This window comes from Synchiropus splendidus, chromosome 19, assembly GCF_027744825.2.
Source record: "Synchiropus splendidus isolate RoL2022-P1 chromosome 19, RoL_Sspl_1.0, whole genome shotgun sequence".
Taxonomy (NCBI): Eukaryota; Metazoa; Chordata; class Actinopteri; order Syngnathiformes; family Callionymidae; genus Synchiropus; species Synchiropus splendidus.
In genome coordinates, this window is record NC_071352.1 from 14,462,509 (window position 1) to 14,488,993 (window position 26,485).

General features: G+C 50.6%; 2 protein-coding genes across 4 annotated transcripts; both read left to right on the top strand.

The window, feature by feature from the left end:
• Window positions 1–64: 64 nt before the first annotated feature.
• LOC128751264 (serine/threonine-protein kinase N1-like) lies at window positions 65–17,509 on the top strand. Of its 3 annotated transcripts, none has more exons than XM_053852169.1 (22): window positions 65–389; window positions 10,554–10,854; window positions 10,929–11,074; window positions 11,396–11,516; window positions 11,968–12,116; window positions 12,184–12,397; window positions 12,479–12,673; window positions 13,206–13,315; window positions 13,381–13,524; window positions 13,591–13,666; window positions 13,729–13,864; window positions 13,923–14,010; window positions 14,794–14,882; window positions 14,968–15,034; window positions 15,101–15,192; window positions 15,263–15,439; window positions 15,531–15,593; window positions 16,169–16,245; window positions 16,312–16,454; window positions 16,517–16,624; window positions 16,689–16,769; window positions 16,832–17,509. In XM_053852169.1, exons 1-22 carry the CDS (start codon window positions 363–365, stop codon window positions 17,033–17,035), a joined length of 2,808 nt encoding a protein of 935 aa, XP_053708144.1. In that variant the 5' UTR covers window positions 65–362; the 3' UTR covers window positions 17,036–17,509. The 3 variants fall into 3 exon arrangements, with proteins under 3 accessions (XP_053708144.1, XP_053708145.1, XP_053708143.1); XM_053852170.1 differs by lacking the exon at window positions 65–389 and adding an exon at window positions 650–785; XM_053852168.1 differs by lacking the exon at window positions 65–389 and adding an exon at window positions 8,057–8,555.
• A 137-nt stretch (window positions 17,510–17,646) lies between these two features.
• On the top strand, window positions 17,647–24,302 carry engl (endoglin, like). The gene is made up of 13 exons (XM_053852171.1): window positions 17,647–19,170; window positions 19,257–19,426; window positions 19,873–20,001; window positions 20,060–20,234; window positions 20,358–20,526; window positions 20,580–20,724; window positions 20,791–21,192; window positions 21,830–21,985; window positions 22,162–22,221; window positions 22,278–22,532; window positions 22,602–23,003; window positions 23,442–23,571; window positions 23,630–24,302. Exons 1-13 carry the CDS (start codon window positions 19,104–19,106, stop codon window positions 23,917–23,919), a joined length of 2,550 nt encoding a protein of 849 aa, XP_053708146.1. The 5' UTR covers window positions 17,647–19,103; the 3' UTR covers window positions 23,920–24,302.
• The last annotated feature ends 2,183 nt before the right edge of the window (window positions 24,303–26,485 follow it).

The following is a 26,485-nucleotide window of genomic DNA, read 5'->3' on the forward strand; positions in this document are numbered from 1 at the left end:
TTTTGAAGGCAGCCGCCGGATGTTTCCCGCTTTTGAACTCTCATCCGAACTTCACACTGGTGTCGACCTCGGCGGCATCACTCGGCGTCTCGCGGGCGCTCTGGCCGTGGAGGAGGGCGCAGCCGCGGGGAACATGGCTCCAGTCTCCTGCCTCCTGCGCAGCGGCTGAGCGCCGCCTGGCTTCTCCTCTCTGGGATGAGAGCGGCGCCTCCCCCCCTCTGGTGTGGTCCCGGGGTCCGTCAGCTCCTCATGCTAGCAGCCGCCGACCTACCGAGCGCGGAGTGACCGGGACTTGAGGGACTCTCGGTCCTGCGATGTTGTGAGCGGCAGCAGCTGAACTCGACCTGGGCGACTGACGGCTGATGATGGCCAACAACAACGAGCTACAGGTGAGTCGACAAACTTGTCAATCCATCCAGAAACTACGTCAAGTTTCATCTGACTCTACAGGATGTTTCTATGGCCGGTTGTTTTGACTCATGCGCTATGGAAACTTTCTGTAGTTCAGAGGAGCAATTGCATTTTTAGTTTAGTTTTTGTTTATGTATAATAATAATAATACTAATAATTATTATGTTTTGTTCATTATTGCACGTTGTTCCGAAGTGCTTCCCTAGTTGGTGGGTCCTCGCTGACCTTGGCAATAAAGCTGTTTCTGACCGACTGGACTCAGAGCCACTTGTTCTGTGAGTGTTAAACCCAAGGCCCAGGGGCCAAATAGAGCCTGGCCAGTCATTTCAAATGGCCCCGGAGAGCTTCGAATAGTAGGGATGCTCCACAAAAATGTAAGTTTAATGCCAAATATCAATTATTCTGTTGCGGATATTTGGTTCTCTTAAATCACTCGTCCTTTAAAGTGCAACAAATCCAGTCCCTGCAGGAAACTTCTGCAAAGAGAATTTGATAAAAGCAGATTGATGGTGGCGATGGATTTGAATTTTCAAGCTGGTTTTGGAGATGTTTGAACATTTGCCTCAGTCAATTGAAGAGAGACTCCTACTTCCTGTTTTGGGGTGTTTTGTTTTTGTTCACCCTGAAAAACCTCAGAGGGAAGACGTTGTTTTGGAAAAAACTATTGTTAGCTTGGTTGTTCAATTGCTGGCGTCAGAGTCGGGAGGTTAGCAGGCTTCAGTCGGAAACTTGCGTTGTGTATTTGGCCGCCTGACGCCGAGGCCTCAGCGGAAATGAGATGTCAGTGACTGGGTTTTCGTCCCGGGGTGAGTCTGAGGTGAGTCATGGAAGCTGAACTCGGGGAGGTCGGGTTGCACCTGCCTTCACACAGCACCATTAAACATTTAAAGCTGAGTGCTGCTTTGACTCATTCCAGCAGTGGAACTGAGCTGCGGTGGTTCCCTCAGTCGTGCTGTTTATTCACCAAGTGTCACGGAGGAGTCGAAGTGTGTCGGGAGAGACGACGGGTGACGCTTGTTTCGTCTCACAGACAGGAAGAGTGATTTGGTCGAAACACGTGATGCTCTGCCATTCAATTCTTCCTGCTTTCACATGAACAATTCATCTGCTTCACTTTCAACCTCCTGACAGTCATTGCTTGATCTATTGGGGTGGTCCTGAAGAACACCTCTCATGTGCTCATCGTGTCTGTATCACTGTCTTCAGAAGATGCTCCTGCAGTGTCACTTCTCAGAAATGAATCCAGTCTTCATGATTCCTGCAGCCACACCATAAACATTAGCTCAGCCTGATTGTGAGCGCGCGCGGTGCTGAAGCTCTGTTCAGAATACAGACCGATACGGTGGCCTTTGCTCGGTGTTACTCCTCTGATGTGTTCTGAGTCATCGCTGCATAAGATGAAGGGAAGGTGGTGGCTTCATTCATACTTCACCTGGCTGCATTTAGACATGGATCCAGCTTTTGTTCTCTGTTGGTGTTGAAGTGGCGGCGCCTTTGAATCCAGCTCCTGGTGAACACAAGTCAGGCCTGCGCTGCTGCTCGGTCATGAATTATTCCTGCTGGTTTCCTGTCATTATCTCCAGTGTCCTGCCCGAGAGTGGAGGTGCTGCCTGTTCCCTCAAGTTTTTTATACCCCACCAAATTACCTTGTTATTGATCGCGCGGGAGTGGAATCCATTCCTTTAATGGCGGATGCCCCAGACCGGGCTGTGTAATGCAGCATCACCGTCGGGTGTTTTCAGCCTTATTTACTCAGAATTACATCAGAACCAGAAACAGGCCGGTGCCAAGAACACAGTACTGAAGTTTGCTGTGTCGATGAAGCGAATATAAACAGGTGGAAGCAAAGTCAAGTTGGAAAAAATGTCACTGTGGTCTGTCTTGGTTAGCAGGTCCATGACTCTCTGGATCTGGACCCAAAAGTGGGTCAAAGAAGCTGGTTTCAGTGGTTGGAAAAAAAAACAACTGCCTTTAAACTTTTAGGAATATTTGCTGAAATGAAGTTCAATTTATTCCATGATCTTTAGTGGCCTTGGTGGGTTTTATGTCATTGCATCGATCATTTGCCAGTTAGATGTGTTGCCATTCTATCCTTCATGGTGCAGCTCACAAGTTTTGACTAGTCCTCTATAAGTTAGCGCCATAAATCCGATTAATTTCACCCCCATCTTTACTTTGGTGGGTCACAAGTCAAAGAAAAATCAGCTTTCCTTATGCATCTTTATGGATTTGTTAACCTTTTCAAAAGGTGGAGTGAGGACCTCAGTCAGTAGGGCAGCAGCTGTTGGAGGGGACTTTGCCATTTGAAATAGCCCAGGAGAGCCCAAAGTCCCTGGAAGCGCTGTTGCTAACTCACCACAGCCTATTTAGTGGTCCACATCCAAGTGGTCCAAGTGTGTGGTGGGGCAGCTGCTGAGAATGTGCAGCATGGGGATGCTCGTGAATGACCGCCTTTCATTCTAGAAACCGAAGACGACAGAAACCTGTGCCGTGTGACCTGGTTGTGGCTCCTCCTGAGGCGGTTCAGGCGAGCCGACCCTCCGTGTTGTGAGGATCAAGTGATGGTTGTCTCCAGAGTGGTGTTGTGTTGACGGGGAGCTGTGACTGGAGGCGGCGTGTAGCACAGAAGCTGGACTGTGTTGCTCCGGAGAAACCTGTTTGTTAGCTTCTCTTTCCCATTTGATGAAGCCACGACAGTCGTGTTTTTACTCGCCATCTTTGTCCGGTTCTGCTGTGATCATTTGCTTTTTGTCATGCGGCCTTTGATCTGGGCAAGCTTGTGTCGGAAATGACGGCAGCTGTAACCAGAGGAGAATAAATAGCTGCTGCACGGATGGGATGCAACGGCTGCACAGGGGAAGTCCAGACCAGGGAAAGTTCTGGAGAAGCCCGTCGCTTTTCTTAGAACCCAGTTCCCGAATCAGGAATGAGACGAGTGGCAGAGCAACTTTCTCACTCGCTCATCCATGTACCGTGGCTTTGATCCGACATCGATGTCTCGGGGGACTGAGGCTTTCATTCCCGAAGAAATTCTCTGTGAAATACGCTAAGATTTTCTAGAGTTTATCCAGTGAGTGACTTGTTCCGTTCGCTAATGGACCTCTGTTTTCATTAGCCACAGCATGTACTTGTCGCATGTGTAACCCCCCACCCCCTCCACCCCCTCACTCCGATAATCAACAGCATTAAAAAAAAGAACCTCTTATCCCCCTCCGCCCTTCAACCATAATCATTTTTAATCTGCTTTCCACGTCCATTACCATCATGCTCACTAAACTGGCGCTGACACGACGGCGCTCTCGCCGCGGCCCCTGCTGCCCTCTGTACAGTAGGTGACGTGAGAACACGCCGAAGTGCCGGGATGTCCAGGGCCACCTGTTTCTTTTTGGGACCAGATTTAAACCTTTGTTTCATATCTGCCGTCAACGCTCCCTCGTGATTTATGTAACGTTGGAGTTTGGATCCGTCCCACGGAAGTAATCCGCCGGCTCATTCATGCCGCCTGATGTGACATTTTGAGTGTAAGATAGTGAATTATGAAACAGCCGAGGGGCGACTTGTGGAGCTGTCGTCTGCATCTGCGTCTTCCAGCCTGAGGTGTGTGTCCTCCATCGCCTCATGGAAGAGCTGCCAATCAGGCTTTTAGCTCGGACTTTGAAACAGGACGTCCAAAACCCCGCCCTTAACCCATAACCCCGCCCGACACACCTTGTCCACGACTGACAGCTAGCAACTTGCTTTGTCAAAAACACAGCTGTAAACGTCTGTTTGTACCAAGATAACTTGATAAACAACAAATATAAAAGCATGGTGAGTCAAAAAACAAACGTGAACTGACATGAACTCTTTTTGATGCAGGGCTCCCCTGCGCAGTTGTTTGACTTGGCTGGCCCTGATTAATTAAAAATGATAATAATAATAATAATAATAGCATTTTTATCATGATTCTACGATTCTACTACAAGCCATGGTGTGTACAGCCTTGTGTCGCCATCTTTTTTTCCATATATTGATGCAAGATAAGCAGCTGTATCAGCTGTGATGGTTTTCTAAACTGTCACAATCACAACATCCATCCATTCAAACAACACATATAGAAAGGCTTGTCAATAGAACTACTGGAATTTTGATCCCTGTTCAGCTATTTTGATCTCATTCTGAAAGGACTGCTCAGCATCAGACATCCCATTAATGGCAGCACGCTTCCGTGCCGCGAGTGTCGCGACCGTGAGGAACAAATATGGCGACCGCGATGGCCAAAATACGGTTGCGAAAGGTTAGAGAATCTGCAAATTTGGATGATATTCGGCGAAATTACCGGGCGGAAACACAATTTAATATAAACCAGTGAGATGGGCGTCCTGCTGAGGAAACAGGGCGTCCGGTTTGGAGTGCTGGAGGGCCTCCAGTTTTTCATGTTTTGCAGTTTAAAGACGCCCTCTAGCTAAAAGCCTGCTGTCAATCGTCCACTCGTATGTAGTGCGTGAGGAACAATAGCAGGTGTATGGTTGTGATGCGATAACAAGTAAAGCCAACACACACAAGTAGATCCTTGGTTCATTCTCCCAGTGTATGAGCTTTTATAGTGGCCATGTTGTCGTTCATGTCAGACCGTTTTAATAAACTTACACGTAAGATTGAAGCCAGACACCTGCTTCTCAGCCGGTGCTTTGGTTCCTTCATACTTTCATGTTCCTGCGAGCTAACCGCGTCATCAGCGCTTTCCTCTCCATCTGTGTGTGTTTGCCGTCACAAGAGGTTGAAGTATGTGGAGATTTTCTGGACAAGGGTTTAAAACTCCCTCATTCCTGCGCTGCATAAACACAGTGACTGTTTGTTGAACTCCAGCTCCACAATGGACAAAGACGGCAGCATAAACACACGCCAGCATTTACTAAAGTCGGATGATGAAGACCGAGGTTCTCACAAAGATGTCATTGAGGACGGGCCGCTCCTCTCCTGTTGTGGCGGGCTGGCGTCCAGACAGATGTGGACTCAGACGTGTCCTCATGCAGCTGCTGCCACACTCCCGCTCCTGTTGTCCGGAGCCTCCTGGCATGGATGGGAGCAGATGTATGTTTCGCTGCTCTTTAAAACGACAAAGAAGATTTTGTAACAGAATGCGAGGGATTTTAGGGATTAGCCAACAACACATACAGTCCAAGGTACGTTGAGTAAGAGGTTAACCCACTTCCATCCGGAGTAGGAATGAGTGTGACGTCAGGTCAAGACTCTTGGTGTGAAGTTACGCCACGTGCACCCACTTCCTTGGAACCTGTTGGTCGCCATGATGCCGCACTTCTTGTGTGTTTCTGTAGCGGCCAGAAAAGTGTTGATGTCTGATATGAATCTACAGAGGTCATGTTTGTGATGCAGCTGAGGTGCAGTGACGTTTCCTCATGAGCTGACCAGCCTGAACGCACCACCGCCCCTCTGTGTGTGACGTCGAGAATGTGCGTGTGTGTTGAGACGGATTAATTGATAGACGCTGTACATCGCCCCCCCACAAGGCCACAAGAAACCCCTGTCCCCCCACCCCGCTCTTAACCCAAATCCTCTGTGCAGCCAGCTGAACTCAGACGCCAGAGTGTGAGCAGAATTTACACGGGTGTTTCTTTGATAATGCGCCGCCGCACGCATGGTTTTGACTTGTGCCAGAGTTTTGTCTCAGGACTGACATAACTAGAGTTGTCTGGTCTGCCTCCTGGTGGAGGGAACATGGATTTCAGCCCAGGAAATCTGAGCTCGTGGTTGTTTATGTAGGCTGATCACATCAACACATGCAGGTCTCCCGCTGCGCTAGCGCCTCAGCCAAACACCCTGGTAAAAACAGTTGGATATTGGACGGAGCTCCACTCCAGTATTGGCGGCGGCGTCCTCTTCTGCATCCCCATTAGGGTTCACTGACGGCGGACACACTCTCACAGGCAGCGCGAATGCTACGAGGCGCCATCAGTTAGGGACCATCAACAAATTCTAAAGCCTCAAAGTAGTCGTGAAATCTTCAATAGGGCCATGGAAAACAAGCATTTTAGGAGAGAAATGATCATTTCTTCACATTATTTCTAATATTCATTCAATAGCATCTAGGAAATGTGTCCAGACTGCTCCATAGTTCAAGCCAACTGTTCAGAGACATGAGATACAGCAGAAAGACGGCTCCATTTAACCCCTAAATAAAGCTGGCAGAGCAGTCTGTCAGACACCAGCGGCTTCTACCAGAGACCTGAAACACTGAATTTCTCATCTCTACACTTGGTTCACTATTCTATTTAAACATAAACAAATCATGATGTTGGAGACAAACTCCACTAATAAGTTTCATCATAAAACAGTTTCAAGACACACTGTAGTGTCCAACACATGGAATAGAATGAACATGGATTTATGGCTGAAATTTCTACATTATTGTGATAACTTTTTTTGTCCATACCTGCCATCCCTAACTTCAGCCAGAGGTAACAGGGTGAGAGGCGAGGGACACCCTGGACAGCTTTCCACTACACAGGGACAACCTCCCCTGCAGTGCAGTGAGTCCAGTGAAATCTGGACCGGAGCCAACTCCATGGACGGCGATTGTGTGACGCCACTAATGAATGACTGAATCAATGAGGTTGTGAAATAAAGCGTTTCCTCTCACAGCTTCTCTCCCGACACCACTGTCCGGTCTGCGTCTATTTATAAACACCACGAGGCGAGGTGATGGTGCCGGACCTCTCAAATCAAATCAAGAGGATGACAGCTTCAGCCGGGGCTTCACTCAGGAGTGAACGTCGCATGTGTGGCCGGATGAAGGGCTCATGATGCTGCGGGTTGCTGGGTCGACAGCAGGCTTCACCAGAAGCCACCGAGTCACTGGTGGTTTTCTCTGCTGTTGAATTGAATGGTTTTCGTCCTTTTAAGGCGCAGATATTTGTTGTGTTTACCTCACAAGATTCTGTGACTCACGGTTGAATTTGCCCTGTTGCTATGGCGAGTCCCAGCATGAGTCCGTTCAGGCCGTCGATCCCCGCCAGGTGAGCGGGTCGAGGCTGTCGCTTTAAGGAACTGAAATAGTCGCTGATGCGACCTTAGTTCCTAAAACTGTGGCCAACACTTGTTTCACACTGGTGAAGAAGTTGTGCTTCCTCAGCTGCCGCTCCATGGTGGCGCTGCTACCACTGTGAGTGTGAAGGGAGCGGTGGTATGGATGCATGGGGGCAGCCATTTCAGCAGCCACCTGCCTCCAGCCAACGGGAAACAGCACGATCTGCGCGGTAAGACTGTGAACTGAGCGTGTCAAGTGAGTTTGGTGTGTGATGGTTTGAGGAACTGCGGTCTTCTCTGTGTCTGCTGGTGTTCTAGAGGCCGGGACGACCATCTGACTGATTCAGAGGGCCAGAGGGTCAGTGACCCTCCCCACCCCCACCCCCTCACATTGCTCAGTGTCTGACTCAGATAATCCCATGACCTGTCTCTCGCGGACAGAAGAGGCTGTCAGACAAAAACCTGAACAGTCGGACTCGGTTTGACCATCAATAAGTGCTGAGTCAGCTGTTCATTCATTCAGAACGACGCACGTTTAGAGTTTAAAAAAAATAGCTATTGAAGCTTGACCTCATTTCATAGCAACTTTCTCAGCGAGCGGTTTCCAGAAGTCGTGGTCAGAAATACTTTTGTGTTGTGATATTGTTGCGTAATGGCAGCGCCACATATCACAACAGAGCTGTCTCTCACTTGTGGATCACCAGCAGCAGGAAGCTGAGTGGCCGTCAGCACTCGCACTTACAAAACCACCGGTGGTGTGTGTGTGTGTGCGCGCGTGTGTGTGTGTCTATACAAAGTGCATGACGCCTGCTCTCTATCTGGTGAACAACAGAACAGGAAGTAGCAAGGTCTCGACTGTTCTGCCTTCCTCTCGGTTGCTTCTCTCGTTCTGGATTCAGACCTGGCCTTATTGAGTCCCAGCGGGAAGGACGTCCTGGACCTTAGAGGCTGCTGGAGTGGTGCCGTGTGTGTGCTGTTGGAGGCGTGGGTGTGGCAGGGCGGCACAGGGCCCGGAGTGAAGGCCGAACATGGCCTGTGAGGAACCGCTGGAGGACTGGACGGGCGAAGCTGCCGTCGGCACTCTGCTCGAACTTGATCATTGCGATCCGGAAACTTTGGTAGGCAACTGTGCGGGGTGACGGGTTCACGCCGCTGTAAACTCTATTCTCTCTGCTTCCTGGTTGACTTCCTGTAACAACATCTCCTGCCTCAATCACTTTTTCAATCCGCACTGCGTGATTTGGCCGCACACATCAGGCCTTTGTTGTAAAACTCCGGGGATTAAGTTGAATTGTGTTGAGCAGCAGTGCGTCAGAGGACCAGCTCTCCCTTCCTGCTTCTCTGCGTCTCACTACCTTGTCATTCTCTTCTGCTATGGCTGCGGACGCCGCTGCGTCGACCTGCCAGTCACAAGATCAGGACTCACCGAGATCTCTGACTCTGACGTTCCCCTGACCCCGTGATGTGGTGTGGCTGCTGGGCCGGCTGGACTGCACTGTGTTGCAGATGCATTATAGTTTTAATGAAGTGTAGCTAGACAGACTCGGCCATCTGAGAAGGTGTAGCCAGGTCTGCTCGGCTCCCTCCACAAGTGCCCAGGACGCAGGCTAGGGGGGGGATGGGCTACATTTGGGATGCTAGTTCAGTGAGTCAGCCTGGCTGTGATCATATCCTCGTTTTAGAAATGTTTTTTTCCTGTGGCTAGAGACGATCCGACAGCGTGGAATGGGAAGCTGGCCGGTGACACAGCTTCATCTTTACTCGTGGTGCACACTTCTCGGCACCACGGATGGCCCTGTGTTGGAAGCTAAAGTTCACTTGAGTATACCATTTTTTCCGGACTATAGAGCACACCCACAAAATGTAAGAAGGAAAATAGATCTATTTCGTCGATAAGCTGCACCAGTCTGTAAGCTGCGGATGCACTGTTGCTGTCTGCGCTGCAGAAAATGCATGAGGCTCACGTCTAGTCATCTAGTTCTAGTTTTGAAAACGGGGTGCAGCGTCGAGACTGACTCATCAAACAATCTCGGCAATGTTCTGAACTTGAATCATGAACTCCTCACATCTTATTTGCATTTAAAGCGTTCAAAAAGCGCTGTTATCACCCCCCAGTAGATCGTCTCTGTTGGCAGAGCTGTGGACTCGAGGGCGAAAACAGCGCAATTTGAGCGCTTTAAAGGTAAATAAATGCCCGTGATGTCATGGGTTTGATGTGACAAGGCTCAATATTGTTGCCAGCATGACGCTCTTTAGACTGTAAAAACAAGGGATGCTCATGATGCTGCGGGTTGCTGGGTCAACAGCAGGAAATGGGCTTCACCAGCGGTGGTTTTTTCTGCTGTTGAATTGAATGTCGAAGGTTTTCGTCTTTTTGAGGCGCAGATATTTGTTATGTGTCAAGATACAAGATACTCTGACTCGCGGTTGAATTTGCAAGGGACAAGGGATGCTCTGAGAGACAGGAAGCAGCTGTCTTCCACCTCTTTTATGAAAGTTCCAACTCTGGATGTTTGCAAAAGTTTCAGATTCTGGTGGCCAAAGAACACTGCATCTGACACACACAAAACAGCAGCGCATTTGGTCGATTCTGTCTTAAAACGACACCTGAGAAAGGCTGCTCATCTGGCTCGGTGAAATGAAGGATTTGTTCTTGGGCAATATGCTTCGCGTTCCGAATGTCACACTCAGACCGCCGAGTGTCCGCGAGTGACCGCTGGTTCCTGCACCTTCATGAGCACGGAAAACTCGACACCAAATATCGACCTTTGGTGTCGTTTGACATCTTTTGACTAAAACTTATGAGACAATAATGAGAGAAAATGTGTCAATGTACTGTGTATGTGGAATATTACTTTCTCATATTTTAAGGTGTTAACATGTTATTCAGTCACATATTCCAGTTTTTAAACTGCTGGTGTACTGTGAAAAACAACATAATATTCAGAAGTCGGAGTCAGGGGTGGGTTTTTTAAACATTTCTACGGTTCTAACTACAAAATAAACACAGAAATAGTTACAGTTGAGATGAGTCGGAGGCTCACGTGACCTTCTCCAGAGAGCAGAGCACAAGCACTGATTCATATGGAACCTGTCCTTCCTGGTCTGTTCCCCAGAGCGATCCGGGCGGGCTGTCGGTGCTGGAGCAGCTCGGCCTGGACCAGAACACCGACTTCTCGGACTCCAGCGTGCAGCAGCGGCTGGACGAGCACCGCGAGAGGATCCGCCGGGAGATCCGCAAGGAGCTGAAGATCAAGGAGGGCGCAGAGAACCTGCGGCGTGCCACCACAGACAAGAGAAATGCCCAGCAGGTGGACACGCAGCTCCGCAGCTCCAAGCGCAAGCTGGAGTCCCTGCAGGCTCAGCTGCAGGAGCTGGACGCTCACATCGTGGTCAAGGGCCACAACGACAACAAAGGTGCTGCTCGCAAAGTGGATTCTGGGTCTCTGGGTCTGTCCTCACTCACTGGTGACTCTGGCACTCTGGTCCAGATTCTCCCAAATCTCCAGGCTCGGTGAGCCGTGCATCCACCAACCAGCACCGCATCGCCGCGCTGGAGCGGCAGCTCAACATCGAGCTGAAGGTCAAACAGGGCGCCGAGAACATGATTCCCATCTATGCCAATGGAGCTACCAAGGTCAGTGTGGATCACCACAGTTGTATCGGAGAATAATGTGAAGAGAGACGATAAAAGAAGAATGAAGATGTGCTCATGAATATTGCAGTGTTGTGTTGCTGAACACCACTGCCACCTGCTGTCCAAATCAGCTCATTCATTATTTCACTTTGATAGCAACGATATTTCAAGTGCTAGCAATGGCATCTAACCCTACACATATGGAGTGATAAGACGGGGTGGGATTGAGCTGCTGGGTGGAGGTCTGCGCTCTCCGGGTGCCAGAATCCTTTCAAACTTATGGAGGCCCCTCCGTGACTGACCCTCTCTGTGCCACCGCAGGACAAGAAGCTGCTGCAGACGGCGCAGCAGATGCTGCAGGACAGCAAGACCAAGATCGACATCATCCGGATGCAGATCCGCAAGGCCATGCAGGCCAGCGAGCAGTCCGAGGACAACCAGGGTACCTGACCGTGGAACCTCTTTCACCCACCTGTCCCTCTCCCACACACACACACTGCATATTTCATGATGCCGCCGGTGGTAATGGATCAATTGTGGCTTCAGAACTTCACTGTGGATGAGTTTCCGGTCACACACACACACACAGATGATCCATTACAAGTGGCTCTCTCGCTCAGGTCAGAGCTGTATTGATGTTGCTGCATCCTCTTGATGTTATGGCTCATTTATCTGAAGTTAGAGACGGGGAGACTGAAGGGCGGAGGTTTGATCCAGCTTAGTTTAGCAGAGCATCATAACCTTTACTCAAGTGCGCCATGTCCAAGCACCTCTCCTGGAAGTTCAGGCAAATATGATTCGGTGAAGCGCAGAAAACTAGGCCCAGATATGTGTGAGTGAGTGGAGTAAAACTGTCTCAGAGGGGAGAGTCACTGAGCCTGTCGGGCCCTCAGGTAAACCCACGGACCTGTGTGGCGCCGAGCTGCGCATGGAGGAGCTGTGGCACCACTACCGGGTGGAGCACGCCATGGCGGAGGGGGCCAAGAACATGCTGAGGCTCATGGGAACCGGAAAGGTCCAGGACAAGAAGGCCATGGCAGAGGTCAGCCACCCTGATCCTCTCGAGCCCTTTGTGGAACCCAGCCGGCAACACCTCCGTCTCTCCGCAGGCCCAGTGCGGTCTGAGCGAGTCGTCCCAGCGTCTGGACCTGCTCAAGTCCTCTCTGGAACACAGACTGCAGGAGCTGCCGGAGGATCACCCCAAAGCCTGCCTCATCAAGGAGGAGCTGGTGCTGGCTTCCTCCTCTGCCTTCAGCTCGCGCCACAGCACCCCCTATGTTCATAACCAGTACAGCACCCTGTGCAAGCCCTCGCCGCTGACAGGTACCTGGCCACACGCTGCAGTGAACCTTTGAACCCTGACCTGGTTATTGTGATGGAGTGGGCTCATCTTGGCTCCGGCAGGTACTCTTCAGGTGCGTCTTGTGGGCTGCGTCGGGCTGCCTGAGGTGGTTCCGGGTCGCAGCCGAGGAACCCCAGTGGTCCTCCCCTCCTACTCTCCGGGAGACGGGCGCTCGTCCTTCAAGCTGAGCGGTCTGTACAGTCGCAGCACCAGCAGCATGAGCCTCAGGATCCCCGGCAAGAACGATGAGCTTTCCTGTAAATACATCTGGTTTCCTCGTTTTTTTTTTTCAGAATTTCAATTTTATAAGAATTTCAAGTCCATTCAGAGTAGTGGAAAACCTGGCCATTGTGTAGTGAAAAACCTCCCGGAACCAAAGCAAACAGATGCTTCTGTTTGCTTTGGTTCAGGGAGGATTCCTCCATGTTTGTTGTTGTTGTTCTCATCCTAGCTGCCACGTGTCTTGTGCATCAGTGGGATCAGTGGAGCAGGAACTCCTGCACTGACAAAGGTTCCCAGTTGTCTGGAGTGCACACTGTTAAATTACATTAAATTAAATTACATTTTTGTTGTGATTAATGTAAAAGTCCCACCTCTATTTTAAATATATAAATATATATTTACTTTAAAATTATAAATAAAAAAAAAATCTGACCTTGATGATGGTAACCTTGAAATGTAAACACAATTTTTATGTCTATTTTTAATCTGAAAATATAGACTTGTCAGTTAAATAGGAAAAGTGTTGACCTCACTGCTCCAGTTTCTCAAGTCTGATGTTGTCGACAGCCGAGGTCAGTGCCGTTCTGAAGCTGGAAAACGCCGTCGTCGGTCAAACCGCGTGGAAGACAGTGGGAGAGAAATGCTGGGACCAGACCTTCACCGTGGAGCTGGAGCGGGTCAGAGCTTGTGCTGTAGAAAGGTACAAAAGGTGCAGGAGGTTTAATCTGGTGGTGGTTTCTAGTCGAGGGAGATGGAGATCGCAGTGTACTGGAGAGATTACCGCTCCCTGTGCGCGCTCAAGTACCTGAAGCTGGAGGACTTCCTGGACAACCAGCGGCACCAGGTCCAGCTGGAACTGGAACCTCAGGGGCTGCTGCTGGCTGAGGTGCGCTCACCACACCCTCGCGTCTGTGGGACGTTTGGTTCGATCATGAATGCAACTGAATTTCAGGTGACGTTTTTCAACCCGGTCATCGAGCGGGGCAAGCGCCTGCAGCGGCAGAAGAAGGTCTTCTCCAAGCAGCACGGTAGCTCAGCGGCAGACCTGCGGCCCTCTGCGCAGAGGCTGATTCCTCCGCTGTGATTTCAGGGAAAGCCTTCCTGCGCGCTCGGCAGATGAACGTGGACATCGCCACCTGGGTCCGGCTCCTGAGGAACGCCATCCCCAGCGGTGGCACGGCCTCCACCTTCGCCCCCAGCTTCTCAGGCAACACGCACGGCAGCAGGTGGACACCACCGCCTCTTTAGCACTGGAGCCGTGAGCTCACTCTGCTGTGTCTGCAGTGACATCTCAGTGGAAAAGCTGAGTCTGGACAGCGACTCTCCGTCCAAGGTGGAGGTCAGGAGGGAGGCGGTGGATTCCCCCGGTCCGGTGAGTCACCGTCTCCGACGTCTTCGCACGGCCGTGTTACTCTCCTGCTCTCCTTGGCTGAGGAACAGTGCTGCAGTCAGTTCAGACCCGCTGCGCTGCGGCTCCATGACCGCACACCCGGGAGAGTCAGACTCCAGGCGACTTTAATGAGACTTCATTGGATGAGAGAAGCTTGAGCGAGGACCACAGATCCCTGTTTGTTCTGGGCTCTGCCTGAGGGAAGCGATAACGTCCGTCCACAGATGCAGCAGAGAGAGGCTTGGATTAGCTGAAGGAACAGGGACCTTGTGCTCCATTCTCAAGTGATTTGCAAGACGTGTTTTATACTCGTCACATCACTGCAAGGTCGCACCAAGTCTGCAAATCAGCACCTCACACGTCATGTGTTTGGTGCTGCAACTTTGTTGTTTGATAAACGTCATATTTCATGAGGAACAAATTGTGGCAGAGAATCGTGATGAAAAATTGTGATTCACACTTCCCCCTGAATGGTGCAGGCCCAGTCTCCGGCCCTCTTGGACTGGAAGCGTCTGACTGCTGTTTTTTATTTCTTACATTATTGAAGTGGCTTCACTGGTTTCAGACTCACCACCTCTGACTGAAGTGCTTGTCTGTTGTGACCTGATTTGTTTTATCGGAGACAGACAGGTGTGTGTATGAGCCGGATCAGTTGGTGAACAGTGAGAGGAGCGGACTGGGCTGTAGGTCCAGCAGACAGCCAGCAGGGGGTGTCGAGAGTAACCCTGCTGGTGTCAGGCTGACGGGACTTCTGTTGTGCCTCAGGAGCAGACGCCGGTCATCGAGCCTCCGTCTGAGCCAGACGCCTCGGATCAGGACCAGCCGACCCGATCGATCCGCAGCTCTTTACGCAGGTGCGCGTCTGAATCATTCAAGATGGCCGACCCGGGGTGAGACTGAGAGACATTGGCGATTCTCTCTCTCTGTCGCACTCCTCAGAGCCAGCAAGGTGTGTCTGCAGGACTTCAGGCTGATCGCGGTGCTCGGCAGGGGCCACTTCGGCAAGGTAAGCTTGGCCTCAACCAGCGTGCCACTGTGGCAGGTCTGAACCTCTGATCCGTTGCCTGGTCAGGTCCTGCTCTCCGAGTACAAGAGGAGCGGCCGCATGTACGCCATCAAAGCGCTGAAGAAGGGAGACATCGTGGCTCGAGATGAAGTGGAGAGGTAGCGTATCCCCGACGGCTCTTCCTTCCCTCTATCCCCGCGCTGTAACCATCTGTCCCTCTGCCTCCAGTCTCATGTGTGAGAAGCGGATCTTTGAGACCGTCAACAGCTGCCGCCACCCGTTCCTGGTCAACCTGTTCGCGTGTTTCCAGACGCCAGAACACGTGTGTTTCGTCATGGAGTACACGGCCGGAGGAGACCTCATGATGCACATACATGCCGACGTCTTCTCCGAGTCCCGCGCTGTGTGAGTTCCGCCTCAGCTCCATGTTCCTCTGTCCTCTGTGACGCCCGATGATGCGGCTGTGAGGTTAAACCACATTGGTCTGCTCCTCCAGGTTCTATTCTGCCTGTGTGGTTTTGGGTCTGCAGTTCCTTCACGATCACAAGATCGTGTATCGGTGAGTGTTCACCATTTCTTCCTCTTAACCTTTGCTCTGTTTCTAAAATAAACAGAAAAATAAAGTGTTTTTTTTTATTTTTAGAAAAAAAATCATACAATTTTCCAATTTAATTTTAGGTCTTAAGATTTTGAATTTTCCTTCAAAAATGTTTCTGTCGTTTCTTGTTCTCAGTGCAGTTTTTATTCTTTTTTTGTTTTGGTCAAAAACCCACTTTTAATGTGTATTTTGGCTGTTAGAAATACTATTGTTCCTGACAAGCTTTTCCAACTATATTTTTTAAATTTCCAGAAGCGGCATAAAATCTTTCCAGCATTATTATTGTTATTATTCTTCTTTCCATACTGTTTTTATTCTGTAATTTTCCACTTCTGAAAAGCATTTGTTTAAGTTTGTTTTGCTGACATGTTTTTGTTTATTTACTTTTTAAGTAATATTTTTTGTACATTTTGGAAAACCAGCTCAAATTATCTTTGTAATTTGATTTCATTTCCTCATATGTACTCTCATCAATATGATGGATTTTGACCTTGCTCATGACCTTGCTCCTGCCCGGTCGCACCTGTGCGTGTCAGGGATCTGAAACTGGACAACCTGCTGCTGGACACGGACGGTTTTGTGAAGATAGCGGACTTCGGGCTCTGCAAAGAAGGTGGGGTTTGTAGACTGGATTCATGTCTTCATCGCCCGCCTGCACTCATGGACGCCTTCCTTTCAGGGATGGGCTTCGGGGACAGGACCAGCACATTCTGCGGGACCCCAGAATTCTTGGCTCCAGAGGTGCTGACAGACACGTCCTACACCAGGGCGGTGGACTGGTGGGGTCTCGGGGTCCTGGTCTATGAGATGCTGGTGGGAGAGGTGAGAGCTCTCTGTGACTCGCCTGTTTATGTCAAGCTAAAGCGCGGCGTCCTTCCCGCCAGTCTCCGTTCCCAGGTGACGATGAGGAGGAGGTGTTCGACAGCATCGTCAATGACGAAGTGCGATACCCGCGCTTCCTCTCCACCGAGGCCATCGGCCTCATGCGGCGGGTGAGGCGCTCGCCGACACCTTGTCGGAGACTCAGACATGCTCTTGAACCTGCTCTCTCTCCAGCTGCTGAGGAGGAATCCGGACAGACGCCTTGGATCTGGGGAGCGCGACGCGGACGATGTGAAGAAGCAGCCCTTCTTCAGAGTAAGTTTCATGGTTTCACCCGTGGGTCACGGTGGTGTGTTCACTGTCATGCCTGACTGAAGGGCGTGGACTGGGAGGCGCTGCTCCAGAGGAAAGTCCCGCCTCCATTCGTGCCGTCCATCCGCGGGAAAGAGGACGTGAGTAACTTCGACGTGGAGTTCACCGCCGAGGCTCCCACGCTGACGCCGCCCCGAGAGCGTCGCACTCTCTCCCACAAAGAGCAGGACTTCTTCAAGGACTTCGATTACACCTCGGACCTCTGCTAGACTTCCGGGTCCACGTGTCTGGGAAGCGGCGCCGTCCTGGCGTGTGATGTCACAGCAGCGGTGCGGAGTGGCGTTTTGCTGAGATGATAAACAAAGCTCTAATCCAGATTATGTAACGGGTGTAAACCGAGATGATGTGTGGCGACCTGAGATTAGAGGTCGCACACACACTGCAGTTGGTGTCTCATGTTTGTCGTCTTTGCCGTCTGTCGCTGCTCAGAGTGTTTCACTGTTTTAAGCCTGTCTGGCCAACGTGCACCGCCTCCTACTGACCGCTGGAGGGCGCCAGAGTGCAACTCCACCCTGGTCCAACAGCGGTTCCACATTAACCTTCATGATTTCAGGTACAGCGCTCTGGACTTGATCAGGTTCTGTTGGGGTCTTCTTCTACTTTGCGATGTTTTGTTGTCCCGTCTGTGTTGCGTGTCGTTTTTTTGCTGTTGAAACTGTGACTCAGTAAAGATGTGAACCTCACGGCGACGCGTTCATGTGGCTCTCTGGTGTCCTGGAAGAACAATGCCAAGTCTGCGTTTGGTGGATCCAAGAGGGGCCGGGACTGAAGAGGACGGAGGTGAGGAGCTGTCCATCCATCTGTGAGAAATGTAGGTGACACGTGCAATGATTCATCACTGGAACATAGTGACAGTATACAAGGAAGGACAAGTAAGTCCACGTTCTTTTGTTATTGTGACTATATTTGATGCAGCTGAACGTGGAAACACAGGCTAAGCTCTCCATCTGCGAGGCTTCCATCACAGCACTTGGCCGCAGTAGAACAGCATCTGAAGTCCACACATCATAGGACAACTAGAAACGTGGGATCTTCTATCTAAGAACACATCATGAAACCGTTTATTTCACTTGAGCTTCTGAACCTCTCGCTGCTTCTGCGACTGGCCTCCACCGTGCCTGCGCTCTCTTCTTCACCTCTGTCCATCACTCTCCTTCCTCTGGTTCACACCACTTTCTGCAGCTTCTCAACAGTGTCCTCTCGTTTTTAACGCCAGACATAACGTGTAAAAGAAAAGACGGTCTCTGACTCAGGCCCAAAAATGCGTGCTGCATTCCTGATTTACAGCCGGGATGGATGAGGCGGGTCTCCCCTCCTCTATTGAAACCCCCCGGTTCCTCCTCCTCCTCTCCTCGGTCCTCCCTTCTGGGACCATCTAAGTTTTCCGTCTTTTATTCCGCTCCTCGCCATCTCTCTCTCCTCACTGTCACACCATGCCGCGGCCCCTCCCACTTCCATTCACGCGGACTCGCTGCTCCGCGGCGCCACCTGAACGTCAGGATGAGGGAGTAAACGGCTGCGACTGTCGCGTTCTTTCGTGCGTTCAACTTTCCCGACTGTGAGGGGACACGGAGCGAACTGGGACGAACATCTGCAGGTGAGTTTACTTTCACTTCAAATTGAACAGCAACTCGGGCTTCAGACTCAACAAGCTTGACGGGCCAATTCCTCTTTTTTTTTCAAATATAAATAAGAACTACACTGGTGTGAACAGTGTGGCTTTCCTGAAATTAATACTTACCTTCCGTCTAATATTTAAAGAGTGATCGCTCGCATGCTAAGACCCGCGTGTCATACTGAAAAACAGCTCAAAATAAATTCTAAAATTATTTTAGAAATCTCCAGACACTAGCATTATGACCTAGTTAGATCCGTGTACAAGTTAGAAATGTCAAGAGGGTTTTTTCCGTATCATTTTGCCAGTTATTAAAATCTTTCAATTCTTTTTCAATTTGATTGGTCTCAAACTCGCGGCCTGTGGGCCATTCGCGGCCCGCCGGGTGCAGATCCGCAGCCTGCCACTTGGTGTCTGACTGCAGCATGTCTGCGGCACCAACAAGGGCAGTCCCTTTATGTTCAATAAGAGATTCAGAGAGATAGTGTCACCACTGTCTCTTCACTGAGGGACAGTGTATGCTCCTGAGCCAGAGTGGAGTGACAGTGTCTCTGGTGAGAAATGAGCTCTCCAGGTGAACAACGCCGTGTCATGTGCTTCGCTCGTGTCTGATGACCTTCTTCTCCCGTCCCAGGATGTAAGACTCCTCACCCCAAATCACGATGACCCCCATGTCAGGATTCAGGTGGACTATTTTCTGTCTTCTGCTTCTCAGGAGAAGAATCTCAGGTGAAATGTTCTGTGGACGAAGAACGTCCCCCAACCTATAGGGGGCCCTGCTGAGCAACTGCCTCAAACTTGTTGTGTTTTCTTAGCACTAGGTGACGGCATGCAGTGCTCTGTGGTGCCAGCAGGGGCGCTGCACCCTGTTCAGGCACTCCTGGAGCAGTTCGAGGCCGGACTCGGGTGCGCTGCCCGAGAGAGCGGGGACAAGGAGACCCGCGTTATTACAGTGGGGGAGATGAAGAACGTGTCTGACAACAAGGTGATGTGATTTCAGAGACTGAGAGGTGAACTCAGGATGGATGAGTGACATGAGACATGAGATGTGGTTCCACCTGGGCCATGAGATGTCAACGCACCTGAAGAGAAATAGAAAAATAATTGTCATACAAAATATATTTTGTTGTTATGATGATGAATAAAACCTAAATAAACCCCAATATATAAGTTAAAAAAAAAAGAAAAATCAAATAATACTAAGACAAAATGTCAAAAATTGTTGACCATTTGAACAAAAATGGAAAATAAAAGTAAATAAATACCGAAAGCAGCTTTGAATGGTGATGAAATATGAAATGTGAGATTCTCAGTTTGACCTGTAGGGGGCCAGATCTGAAATGAGCAGAGGTGAAGTTTGGGAGGCCAGGTGGAGGGGATGACAACAGTCTTGGAGCCGAACAGTTGGTCACATGAGACACGTGTCTGCAGGTGGTGCTGGTGTTAAAAGGGTCACTGTCGCCGCTCAGGTCTGTCCACCTGCTGCTCAGCTCCAGAAGCCCGGTCCGCTGGGTTCTGGAGTCCGACGGGCTGCCCTCCGACCTCCCGCTGCTGGTGCAGGTGACCGCCCTCTTCAGTCCGGCACAGTGGCACCAACACTCACCCTGATGCTCCTCAGGTGTCCACCAACTCCAGCGTGGAGTCCAGCCGTCTGCGGCTGGAGGTCCGACCGGCACCTTGGCTCCCGTCCCGCCCGCGGGCGCTGTACCGCTGGGCACTGAAGCGCCACGGAGGCCTGTCGTCGCTGACGCACCTGGCACGTGGAAACAGGGTGTACATCCGGCTGGGAGAGGGTGAGTCACGGAGCCAGGTCTTCAACAGCAGCTCAGAGTGACTCCAAATGTGCCGCCAGACTCAACAGTCCTTCAGTCACAACAAGCCTCTGCTCCAGTGAAGACATGTGTTTGATATTTCAGATCCCAAGCTGCCCGCGGCCTGTCGGCTGCAGCCCACCTTCCTGTCTGAGAGTTATGTGACGTCCCACCTGCGGCCGCAGCAAGTCCTGGGCTGCCGTCCTGGCCAGGCGCAGGACTCCGCTGAGGTCCATGTGGTCAAGCTGCACTCGGCCGGGTCCAGTCTGTGCGGGTGAGCGCCGCCCCACCTCAGTGCTTCGCTCTGGAGCTCACACTCTTCATCAGTTCCCTTCAGGTGGAGGTCATCGTGTCTCTGCTGCCTCCGCTGGCCACATTGCTGCCGCAACAGATCGTTCTGATCCTCGGCAGCTCGGCGCCGGTCAACTGGGCCGTCGTTGCTCGTGGGCTCCAGGGTCACGTCGTGGTCCATGTAAGGGGCTCAAACCACTTCACCCCTTCCTCTTGCGCTTGCTGTTGACCCGCCTTCCGTGTCCAGTCCTCCAACAGCGTGTCTCCACCGTACCCGCCTGAGCCAGACCTGCTTCTCTCCACCACGCTGGTGCCCGACCTGGCCAGCGTTCCAGACCTTCTCCTCTGGGCCCGAAACCAGGGCTACAGCCAGGTGACCTCTTACACCGAGGCGGGCCTGGCCAACCGCTTCCTGATCCAGCTGGCCGGGGCCGGCACAGGTCTGAATGCTGGCTCTGTCTCGCCCGACCTTCCCACCACAGCGTCGGATGTCTTCTCAGATGTGCTTCCAGTCCTGAATCCTCGGGGCGGGGCGGAGGAGCGGCGTCTCCGAGAGCTGCTGAGCGTCGGACCCGGGTCGGAGGATCGTTTGGCGGTGCAGTGCGAGGGCGGACGCCTCAGCGTGAGCGTGGACCAGGTCGCCCTGCAGGTCCTCGCACCTCACTGCTCTGTACATTCCTCAGAGTTTGGGCAGGAAGTGGGAGCAGGATTTTTGATGAGAGGAAAAGCATCATGGGATTTATAGTTTCTACTTTCACCTTTGACTTATCCGGGAGTTTGAGACCGAGACGTGGGGTTCGAATGGGAAAAAGTCTATTTAGAAAAAGAAAATTGTTTATAGTTTATAGTTATAAATTGTTTGCTCTTGTGATAATTCAAATAATAATTTAATATTTTTATATTATAATTCTACATATTATAAATATAATATATAATAACAGCAAATAATCATACACACAAAATTGTGCCACATTTAATAAATTTTTATGACTTGATTTTATAAAATAGATTAACAGAAAATTGTTTTTAAAACAATTAACAAAATGGAATTCTAAATAAAATACACACAAAAAAATCAAAATTAAAAGAGAATAAACGGAGAATAAATCAGGAAAAAAATTAAATTATGATGAATTACATTTTAAAAAATAAAATATTTGAAATGAATAAATATGAAGGATAAAATATAGATAAAGTATCTCGGGTCACCTAGAGGCCGCTCCGTCATCCATCAGAGGCGTGGAGCAGAGCAGATTCAGAGCAGTAAAACATGGTGTGGTCTTCAGAGTCTGTCGGTGCCAGTGTCTGCCGTGACGCTGCAGGACCCCACCTGCCAGGCCCAGTCCAACGGCAGCCATTTCCTGTTGGTGTTTCCAGTCATTTCCTGTGGGACCGAGGGATTTCTGCAGCAGCAGCCGGGGGCGGTCCAGTACAGGAACATGGTGAGACGTGAAGCCGACACTCCAGTTCTGGTCCGGTCCAGTTTATTACTGGAGGTGTCAGTTCCAGAGCCCATGGATCTGTTGGGGTCGGTCCAGCCGGGTGGAGGCCCTGGGGCAGACCCACCCATGTGCTGCTTCAGTCCGGAGAGATGTTTGAATTCCTCCGTGTCTCGCAGGTCTTGCTCTGGAGGGACAAACCCAAAGCCTCCACCAAAAGACGTCCTCTGGCCATCGATGTGAGTGACAGGTCTCAGCCCTCTGCTGCGGTCGTCTAACCTCGCTGTCTCTCTAGTTCACCTGCTGGACTCCTGACCCCAGCACACTGCACCCAGGTCCTCCTGACGGCGGCGGCGGCGAAGATTCACGGCGTGAGGGTCTGACCCCCGGGTCAGCTGTGGACCCGCTGCCTGAACCAGGGAAGAGTCCCCCCTCGACAACAGCACGCCACGGACCTCTTCTTCAGCTGGAGCTTTTCGTCTCTGAGAGTTATGAGAGGACACACAGCGCCCCCTGTGTCGTCGCTGCAGACCACAGGGTCTACGCCAAGGTCCTCAGCCAGTCATCCTCCAGACTCGCTCAACAGTGACTGATGCAAAGGTGTTTCTATTGAGCGCAGATATCAGCGGAGGGTCTGGATTCGGCTGAGGTCAACTCCTGCTTCGTCTCGGCTCATCCCGACCCCAAAACCTCCCCCGTCTGGGACGTCATTCGCCAGGGCTGCGCCGCGGAACCTTCTCTGATGCTAGTGGAAGCAGAGGAGGAGGAGGAGGGGGGCGATGAAGACAAGAGCCTTCCCCGCAAAACGAAAGCGAAAGCATCGCTGAGAGAAACCGGCGGGTCGCTGAGGTTCAGCTTCATCGTGAGGCCCATCCACAGCCAACTCATGCAGTTCCTGCACTGCAGTGTCTGGCTGTGTGTCTCAGACTCCGGCCGGGAGGAGGACCGCGCCCGGGCGGGCGTGAGGGGGGGCTGTCCGAGCGGGACACCCATCCCCCCGCTGGTGCCACCCACACACAAGGTGCGAAACACTCCACTCACACAGCCGGAACCTGAAGGTACACCAGTGGGTCTTGCTGGGGTGACCTTTGACCCCATGGTAGTGAGGTCAGAACCCTGGATTTGGCTCTAATATTCGGTTGATACGTGAAGTATTAAAGAAAGATCAATTCAAAAGTGGCGCAACAGGTGAAACGGTTGCTTTCGCGTCTGATGTGCTTCGGTAGTGGCCAATGAAACCTCAGGTTTCTCCTCATGGCTTCCCTCAGCATTCAGCTGTGAACTTCAGAAGCTTGTAGGCAACACATGCAGCGAGGCCTCAGGCTCGCTGACGGACTTCCTGGAACACGTTTCTTCAAGAGCTGTTTCACACCTTATGTGACTTCACACCCTGCTCTCCGTTGCCATGGTGACTGTGGTCCTGCTGACGGCTAATATCCGATCACCTCTTCGTTCCCAGTCGCGCTGTGAAACCAGGAACCTGTCCCGAACCATGGTGGTCACCCGGGCGCCCGGGTCCAAGCCGGCGTTCGGCCAACGCACGAAGAGATTGTCTCCGCTGTCGGCTCCGGACCAGGAGGAGGAGCATCGTGAGTCCTCTTCCTGTTTCCGTTTCCCTGCTTCCGCTGACCGCACCCTTGTTTACAGACCCGGTGATGCGAACCGGGCCGGTGATGGGGATCATCTCCGCTGCTTTCCTGCTGGGCGTGGGCCTGATGGTGGCGCTGTGGTGCCTCTGCGCTCACGCGGGTGAACAGGCAGTCAGAGTCGGAGGTGGCGAGGAGCTTCTAAACTGTGGTGTGTTTCAGGAGGACGGCCGGCGGCTCCTGAAGGAGGTTCCCCCAGAGATCAGCCATGAACGTACGGAGCGCACCTTTGAAGCGCGGCGGTTGAGCCGCACTGCGCTCGCCGAGGCGCCGACAGTTTACCCCAAATGAGGGCAGAGGAAGAAAGCCGTGCTCTGAATCCCATGTGGTTGAGCAGAGCGAGTGGAGCAGCTGTGAGTCTGCTCATCTCTGCTCCTCAGACTGTTGGTTCCACAGCATCTGTTAGCGTGAGGCTCCTTCGTGTTCTCATACAAGTCGAACTGTCATCTTGATGGCAACTTTTACAGACTCTGTTGACCCCTCGGGTCACCTGACCTCGGCCTTTTGTTTTGCATTCATTTTGTTTCCTTTTGTGTCAATAATATTTCATGTCAGCCATTTTCTCTGAATTTTTCACATATGATATGAATCTGACTCAAAATATGAATGCATCCCATATTTTACATAAACATTTCCCTTTGATAATTTTACTCTTTCAAACCATGATAAATTACATTTTTAGACGAATAAACAGTATTTTAAAATTACTATTTAAAGTAATTATTGTCAATTAAAATAATCTTTTCAAAGAAATATTGCCTTTTGTTCTTACTTTATTTTTAGTTGCCATTAAATATGTATTTCATAATCAGTTTTTAGATCCTTGTTTACCTAATATTAATTGTATTCTTCTTTTCCTTTTATTTCTAGTTTTCCTATTATTGGATCATCTATTTTTTTCTTGTCATTTACCTGCTTTTCATAAATTCATATTTAGTTTTTTCATGACATCTGGTTTAGCTGAAAATTCAAATGTCATTCATCTTTCATCATATTTTATTGCAAAAATCCAATATCAGAAAAGCATATTTACATGTTCCATAGCTGGTGTTTTCATCTGCTGCTGGCAGCGCAGCCATCCTTGTAGCAGCAGTAGGCCTCCAGGTGGCGCTGCAGGTCGATCCTGCGCTGGAAGCTGAGCTGGCAGCGGGCGCAGGGGAAGGGCCTGTAGCTGCTGTGCTTCCTGCAGTGGGTGATGAGGTTGGAGCTCTGGCTGAATCCTTTGCCGCACACCTGACACACGTGCGGCTTCTCACCTGAGAACCAGGGCGCCAGAGTCAGGACCCCAGGATCACTTGTGCTCCTCACTCACCTGTGTGGATGAAGGTGTGCTTCTTCATGTCGGACTTCTGGTGGAACCTCTTGCCGCAGTACTGACAGGGGTACGGCCTGGTGTCCGAGTGGATGAGCAGATGCGTGGATAGGGTGGAGGAGCGCTTGAAGGCCTTCCCGCACACCTGACAGCAGAAGTTCTGCGCACACACGAGCGGTTCTGTCGCAGCCGCAGCAGAGGACCAGAGGGCGATGGTGCAAACGTTTACCTTGGAGGAGCCGTAGCTGTGAGCCGCCGCCTGCAGGAGGCCTCCTGTGCTCTCCAGCTGAAGTGACAGGAACATGAGACTCTGGTGTTGACCTGCCACCTGCCTCCCTCATGAGCTTCTGTCGTGTGTTCTGTACCTTCTCTGAGCAGTGGCCCAACCCCGATTTAAGGTTGACCATGTTCACCAGGAGGACGACCAGTTGCTCCAGCTCCCTTTCTCTGTCGGACATTGGCTTCCTGTCGGTGCTCGCAGAAGACTCCAGTTCATTCTTATGATCTATCGTCACGAAACAGAAACATTTTCAGATTCAAACACAACAAAGTACCGACACAGGTTTTAGAGTAAAACTGATGACGTCCGAATTTTATTCAATGCATGTTTTGCTTCATTCACTTGACTGTTTTTAGTGGAATTTCTTGTCCCTTAAAATACATTAATGCACGAGACTAGATTGAATAGATTGAATATTGATCTAGTGCTTTTATCTTGAAGGTTGCAAACACCTTCCTGGCAGGTTTCATATGGAGCAGCACTTTCGGAGGGAAAACAAATATCAAACAATTCAACTTGCGTGCGTTTGTGTCCACTGCAAATGGAGATCATGGCAGATATGGGAACACGGTTTGTAAACGCTGTTTTCACATTTATTTGAAATGCACTCAAGATTTAGAGATGCTTGAAAAATATTTGAAACATTTCTAAATAGAAAAACCCATATTGTTTTTTATTATTACTGATAATATGACTTCATAAAATACTCATTTTTCTGTTATTGGCCTAGATTTTAAAAAATCCCCGTATGAATAATGAATGTTTTGTTTTTAGATATATTGTATGAGAGGTTGTTGGTAATGGAAGAGCCATTCCCCTGAGTGTGAGTGGATATCAGACTGACTTGTTTGTTCCAGGGCTGATGTGAGGCCTCCAGGCTGCGACTCTCCATCCCTCCCGTGAGTCTCCTCTCCCTTGTCCTCCTCTCTGATCGACCTGATTCTCGATCCACTTCTGTGTTTCTGATGGAAGCGTTTGCTCCTGACCAGGAAGGATCGCGGCATGGCAGCGCCCAGAGAAGCCTTCAGTGAGAGGTTTGGAAGTCAGACCTTTGATGCAGCTCAGAAGCAGAACACCTGTGAGAACGTCTTCCGTTGGAATCCAGAATTTGAGGTTTCCTCCTCTGATAAAGCACCTGCTCTCCGTGTCACAGCAGAAAAGTGCTGCCTTCAGATTTCTGCCATCTCAGCTGCATTTCAGTTGAAATATTCTCATTTGGTTTTGGTACATTCAACATCTGCCTTCATCTAATGATCTCTGTTTTA

What these genes read in the sequence shown, in the direction of transcription:
- LOC128751264 (XM_053852168.1), top strand. Translation starts at nt 8,466, where the DNA reads ATGGCCTGTGAGGAACCGCTGGAGGACTGGACGGGCGAAGCTGCCGTC. An exon ending in ATCCGCAGCTCTTTACGCAG is followed by an intron (nt 14,883 to 14,967) that starts GTGCGCGTCTGA and finishes CGCACTCCTCAG; the next exon opens with AGCCAGCAAGGTGTGTCTGC. An exon ending in CTTCGGGCTCTGCAAAGAAG is followed by an intron (nt 16,246 to 16,311) that starts GTGGGGTTTGTA and finishes CCTTCCTTTCAG; the next exon opens with GGATGGGCTTCGGGGACAGG.
- engl (XM_053852171.1), top strand. Translation starts at nt 19,104, where the DNA reads ATGACCCCCATGTCAGGATTCAGGTGGACTATTTTCTGTCTTCTGCTT. An exon ending in AGAACGTGTCTGACAACAAG is followed by an intron (nt 19,427 to 19,872) that starts GTGATGTGATTT and finishes ACGTGTCTGCAG; the next exon opens with GTGGTGCTGGTGTTAAAAGG. An exon ending in AGGGTCACGTCGTGGTCCAT is followed by an intron (nt 20,725 to 20,790) that starts GTAAGGGGCTCA and finishes TTCCGTGTCCAG; the next exon opens with TCCTCCAACAGCGTGTCTCC.